At 42.4% G+C, this 6,107-nt stretch overlaps 1 protein-coding gene across 2 annotated transcripts; it reads right to left on the bottom strand.

Moving 5' to 3' along the window:
* Positions 1-1,204: 1,204 nt before the first annotated feature.
* On the bottom strand, positions 1,205-5,876 carry LOC148408978 (uncharacterized). Of its 2 annotated transcripts, none has more exons than XM_088440088.1 (10): positions 5,756-5,876; positions 5,635-5,667; positions 5,302-5,556; positions 4,663-5,220; positions 4,322-4,570; positions 4,117-4,158; positions 3,853-3,900; positions 3,458-3,481; positions 2,328-2,393; positions 1,205-2,019 (listed from the first exon to the last, which is right to left on the bottom strand). In XM_088440088.1, the coding sequence occupies exons 1-10, from the start codon at positions 5,805-5,807 to the stop codon at positions 1,973-1,975; spliced, it is 1,374 nt and encodes a 457-aa protein (XP_088296214.1). In that variant the 5' UTR covers positions 5,808-5,876; the 3' UTR covers positions 1,205-1,972. The 2 variants fall into 2 exon arrangements, with proteins under 2 accessions (XP_088296214.1, XP_088296215.1); XM_088440089.1 differs by having other exon boundaries at positions 4,117-4,155.
* Between the last annotated feature and the right edge of the window lie 231 nt (positions 5,877-6,107).

The raw sequence follows: 6,107 nt of genomic DNA, 5'->3' as shown, positions 1-6,107 counted from the left end.
CTTCCCAGTATAGAACGTAGACTCCACCTTCCTGGTCCTGTTACGTCCTGCTCAGGATCCACTTACAAAATTTAGAGTCAAGCCTTATCTGTTTTTCTCAGGAAGTCACATGTAAGCACGCATGGCTATATTTTGTGCCACTTTCCTAGGCAAATTGTTGCTCATTGCACACAGGACAGATTCGTCAAAGGTGTTTGCAATTTAAAAAAAAAAAGCAAACACATTTTGTCCAGTTTGAATAAACTGTCCAAATGTTTGCAACAACATTGCTATAAGGCAGCAAACCTTTGAAAAAAATAAATAAACAAAAAAAATCTGACTATGGCTTCCAGGCATTTTTTTAGACTGGTTTGCACAATGACCGCGCAGTGCAGAGGTCGTAGGTTTGCGTCCGTTTCCTAACTTCCTGTGTGAAATTTGCATGTTCATCCTGTGTCTGCTTGAGTTTTCTCCGGGTAGTCCAGTTTCCACCGGATATTCCAAAAAGGTGCATAGTAGGTATAAGGAATACTTGAATTTGTTCTGGTGTTCAGGTGTGTTTGTGAGCATTTATCATTGTTTGTTTGTGTTCCTTGTTCCGGCTATACTTCACCTACTATCCTGGGATAGGCTCCAGTGTTCCCATGGATCTTTTGGAGGACAAAGCGGCTAAGATGATGGGTGGATGGATGGATATTTCTGTAGTTCTTTTTTTAAATCAGACTGTTTATCTTTTTTTTCCCCCCAAATGTCTTATTTTATCTCGCGAAACAATGATAAACACTTTTGCTGATGTTCTGATTGATGTTATGAACCAAACCAGGAAGTGGTACATTCTTTGAGTGTGTGTTTTTGTTTTTGTTCGTATTCTGGGTTTTCAAGGTCTTTGTGGGGAACTCTTGTCCTTGTGGGCCCATTTTGGTGGGCTCCATGAGTTCAGACCTCTTTTTGAGGGTCAAGACTTAGATTTAAAATGTAGCTTTGAATAGGATTTTGGTTGGGTTAGGGTTAGGTCAGGGATGTCCAAAGTTGGTCCACGATCAGTTGTGTCAGGGAAAAAAGCTGGAAAACATGCGTGATGCATATATAATGTCGATGGGATGGTCCCACTAAGACAGTCAAAAAAACTTGTGCGTGTGTAGATGCATGCACAAATAACATGCGCTGCAATCTGTTGATTAGTCGATACTTTAATTGAAAAGCAACAAGCACAAAAAGTGCACCATTTTAATAGAAATGAACATGGGAAAGTTTCAACATAACAGAAAAAAAAAACAAGTTTCATCATGAAGACAAAGATGAAGGGCGGGATTCATTTACACTTTTTCTTCCAAATTAAAAAAAAAATGTTCTAGAGCGCAACAGAAAATCATATTCCATTGTAACACTTAACTAAATAGACATTAGACTTTCTTCTGCTCTTCGTCACTATAAGTTAGGACTAATACACACGAACATGAATGCACAGTAAACTGAAAACACACGCATGCGCACACAAACACACTCTCATGATGTATATGTAAGGAGGTTCCTCTGGTGGCTTTGTATGAAAACTTCTGAACTGATGTGTTGTATGCAAAATATACTAAATTATCTTTTTTTGACTATGAGTCATATGTATGGAATCTTATCCCATTCTTGCTGATCTTGTTAGCTAACATTTAGTGCGTGTTGTTCCTCATCAGCAGAGTCAAAGGACAGCTGGGTCTTCAGTGTGTGATGACCTCATCCAAGGCCAGCCAGTGGGAGAGCTTTCCTTGGCGGAGGTTCACAGCAACACCAGCAGCGAGCACTTCCGTGTCCACGTTACAGACAGAAAAAAAAAAAAGGTTGTGTCTAAATGAATATTTTGTTCGGCTCCAGGGAATCTTAACAGAAACGGCGGCAAGGTCTTGACGTCTGCCGCTGGATGTGCGCAAAGTAGGACGTTTTCGGTCTGGGATCATAGTAGCACCGCTGTTGTTGCAATGAGGTCATATCCTGTTGGCTGTCCTCACTTCCTCCTTCGGCCGCAGTATTTACCCTGACAGCCGCCACCGCCTGCAACACACATGCAATCAGAGCCATAACTATTGGGACATTGGGTACAATTGTTAGCATTCCCGCTCTGTTCAACGCCACGATGATTTGAAATGAAACAGTCAAGAATGCCGAATCATGTTCAACCCTTTTTACTGTGTATGGACCTTCCATCTTTTGAAGGGACCAAAAGTAATGGGACAATTGGCGTCTCTGCTGTGTGCTATGTTTATTTGGAATTCGCTGAGGTCATCTCTCAATATGCAAGTTTGATTGCAAGTAATCCAACATCATGATGAGTTGCAAGTGACACCCGCTTTGTGGCTTACCCATATAGGCTCCGGCTCCCAGCAGGTTCTTCATAGCTGCATACTTGGCTGCCTTCTGCGCGCTCGCTGCGGCACAAACATGAAAGATCAATGTTTGTACTAACCATTATTCAGACAGCATATATGAACAAAGGCATTGCTATTCCCTTCAAAATTATAGCACCCTCCCAACCCCTGGGTACTTGAGATTTAAAAAATAAACATGCAAAAATTGTTTCAAAATCATTATTGAATTAATTGTTTCAGGAAAAGATAAGTTCAGAAAACAAACTTTATGTTCAGTGGGTTCTTCAATTTCATTCTTGTAAAAACACAGTAAAAACTCTCCAATACTAGAACTATCATATTCCTCCTCTCGTTACCTGTCAATTTAGTATTTATTTTTGTGAACAGATCTATACTGTAATCCCAAAACAGGTCGCTTTATGATTAATGATTTTCTGTGGACGAGTATTTATTTATAATTATTTCTTTTTGAGAGCAGGTCCGACACTTTATGTTGATTATTTTTTTTGTGAACAGGACTGTTTATATTGATTTTTTTTGGTGGAAAAATATTTATTAATAATCAAGTTATGTTATGTATTAAGTTTTTGAGAAACAGATTTCTTCTATGATCCAAAAAGATGACGCTTTTGCTTGATTGTTTTATTTATGGACCAATACAAATGAAGTTTGAAAGGGTCTACATTTTAATAACTCAGACACTGATGGCATGTTTTAAGTCTTTTTTTTTTTTTTTTAAATGCTTTGCCCTGGTCCAGAGGTACTTGGCTGAAAGATATTTCACAGGGGGTGCATCACTGAAAAAAGGTTGAGAACCACTGTTCTACTATATGCAAGGGGGAGGGGGGGGGGGGGGGGGGGGATTCACTCAAATTACAGCTTGAATCCACAAATAGCACAGGAAGATAGAGTTCCAAATTCTGCTTTTCAACAAGTCTTAACGTTTCAAGGCAGGGTTAGGTTTTCAAGATGGGCTTGGTAGAGTCAATCAAGATTTTGTAATGATGTTCATTTGTATACAAAGGAAACTGAAGCTTGTTCTTGAAAGTTGGAATCATGCAGTTTGTTTTGTGAGGTGTCGAGTGAATGTCGCCATTTTCAGGTGACACAGTGGAATAGCTTACATTTTTGTGCAGCTCCAGCGTATCCTGCAGGACAAAAACAGGAAAGACAAAGTCAAGGTGTTGCTAACAAGCGAGACATTTTTTCCTTTTGTCAGTACAGTATATAAAAGAATACAAGCGTTCAAGTTCTCTATCAACACTGCATTGATTCATTATTGTGCCAATGACATGAACGGTATGGTCACAGAATCAATGAGTTCAGGATCGATTGTGTACATGCGATCTAGAAGTTTGTTTTGGGTAAAGGTGAAATGTATTCAACAACCAAGAAGTCCAAAGGATCACTTGAACCTGTACCACTCCTTTGCATGTTTTTTTTTCTTTTCTCTAAAGGAATTTTTAATGAAAAGAGAATCCACCAGACAAGCTCATACAAGTTTTTTTTTTTTTTTTACCCGGATTGCCTCCAGTAGCTGCTCCACCAAAGCCGTTCTGAGCACCTCCTACAGGACAAACACACCCGTGTGGGTTTTTCCATGTCAAACCATTTTTTTTTTTTTTTTTTGGCCGAGATGAATTCAAATTTAATCCCCAAAAATTTAAAATGGGAACGTTAATCCCAAAGCGCCCAATTTGTAGGAAGCAACAATCTTTGCCCTCATCTGATAGCATATTTATGAATTTCATCAACGGTTGACATTTAGAAGGCTGCGACTCACCTTGAGCCCCTCCATTGACTACCCCAATTCCTGCACCGCCTGCTAAGCACAGATAAATTAGATTTTGGATAGAGTGTTTTGGATCTATTGAGCATCAACATCATGCAGCAATTAACATCTGGATCAAGATTAAAATTCAAAGTCTTCCAAGTAAACAATTCGAAACAGCTCCGTTAAATTGTACATCAACTTTGATTTTGCTTACCTGCTCTATATCCAGCTCCTTCAAGGGAAGATCCATAACCTGATTTTGCAGGTTTTCCTGCTCCTAGTGCTTGTCCACCAGGTCCATATCCAGCAGGTCCACCTACAACTGAACCACTTGCTGCCGCTCCTGGACCGTAGCTTCCAATTCCAACACCCCTGGACCCAAAGCCATAAGAGCCTGGTCCCCCAGTGCCGTACCCCCCGACGCCATAGCTGCCAGGTCCAACTCCATTAGAAACAGCACTTCCTATTAAAATAAATAAATAAATAAAATTAAAAATAAACGCAATTCAAGATGAGGTATTTATGTACATATTGTGATCCAATGTGTGACCTTACCTGGTTTAAGAGATATTCTTTGGCCGCCTGGACCAAAACGACCTAATCCTGGAATTGCACCGGCTGGACCAAAGTTACTTGCTCCTGCGCTGGCAGCACCAGGTCCAAAACTACCTGTGCCCGTTCCTGCACCACCTGGACTGAAGCCACCTACTCCAGCACGTCCTGGTCCAAATGCAGGAATTCCCATGCCAGCAGTACCAGGTGTGAAGCCTCCCATGCCCTTGGTACCACCACTTGGTACAAATCCACCTGTTCCAGTGACTGCACCTCCTGGTCTGTAGCCACCACCAGGTCCAAACCCACCTGTTTCTGTGCCAGCATTGCCTGGTATAAACCCTCCTGTGCTGGCACTACCTGGTCTGAAACCACCTCCAGGTACGAAGCCACTGGGTCCTGTGCCAGTACCGCTAGATCCATAACCACCTGTTCCTATGCCAGCACCATTTGGTCTGAGGCTACCGCCTGGTCCAAATCCACCTGTCCCTGAGCTAGGACCACCAGGCCCAAAACCACCAGTCCCATAGCCAGCTCCTCCAAGTGAGGACGAACTATAGCCTGCCGTATAGAGAAAAATGTTCTGTTCTGTATGTATTAATTTTGCATTTCTAGGGTGAAAAAAAGATTTTGTCATCTTACCAGACTTTGGGGGCTTCCTCATATCTTGTCCTTGACCTCCTCCACCAGCCCCATAGCTGCCAGCACCTGGTCCATAGGCACCAACCCCAGTTCCAACACCACCCAGTCTTGCCCCTGCTCCTGCAATGCCAGGCCCATATGCTCCAGGCCTGATGCCACCTGTTCCAAAACCTCCTGGACCAGAACCGGCTACAGCTGCTCCAGTTCCATATCCACCAGGCACAACTCTATTACCTTCAGCTCCTGCCCCGTAGCCTACAAAAAAAAAAAACAGGTTTCTGTTAGCGTTCTGACGGTGAAGGGCTGACTGACTGGTTGTCACTGCTAACATACTTTTTGAAGGCTTTCCACCATTGTATCTTGAAGCTGGAGAGGAGAACACATCATATCAATATAACATTTACTTTTAAAGACTTTTAAATGAACGTCCTTGTTTCCAGTAATTTTATCTTACCACCATATCCTCCCAGTCCACCAGCACCACCACCATAACCTGGTCCTCCCATACCTCCAGGACCCACTCCAGTTGATCCAACTTCAAGGGTTCCGGTTCCAACAAGATTACCACCCACACCTCTGCCCCCTGTAATGACACCATATTTTCCAGGTTCACGCAAATGATTCCTGAGCCCAGTGCCATAAACTTCAAATCTTTTACCATAGCCTCCGCGACCGGCACCAACACCTCCGGGAACTGCACCCGCACCTCCAGGACCACCATAGCCACCAGGTCCAAGCCCACCTTGGCCTCCTGCTCCAAAAGTCCCATACGCTGTTAGGAAAAAAAAAAAGAAACAAACAACAAA

Source organism: Hippichthys cyanospilos, chromosome 18, assembly GCF_059441005.1.
Source record: "Hippichthys cyanospilos isolate Australia breed blue-spotted pipefish chromosome 18, RoL_Hcya_1.0, whole genome shotgun sequence".
Classification (NCBI taxonomy): Eukaryota; Metazoa; Chordata; class Actinopteri; order Syngnathiformes; family Syngnathidae; genus Hippichthys; species Hippichthys cyanospilos.
This window is presented reverse-complemented; position numbering and strand designations above follow the sequence as displayed.

What these genes read in the sequence shown, in the direction of transcription:
- LOC148408978 (XM_088440088.1), bottom strand. Translation starts at nt 5,807, where the DNA reads ATGGGAGGACCAGGTTATGGTGGTGGTGCTGGTGGACTGGGAGGATAT. An exon ending in TGGACTGGGAGGATATGGTG is followed by an intron (nt 5,668 to 5,755) that starts GTAAGATAAAAT and finishes TCTCCTCTCCAG; the next exon opens with CTTCAAGATACAATGGTGGA. An exon ending in AGGAGCTGGATATAGAGCAG is followed by an intron (nt 4,159 to 4,321) that starts GTAAGCAAAATC and finishes ATCTGTGCTTAG; the next exon opens with CAGGCGGTGCAGGAATTGGG.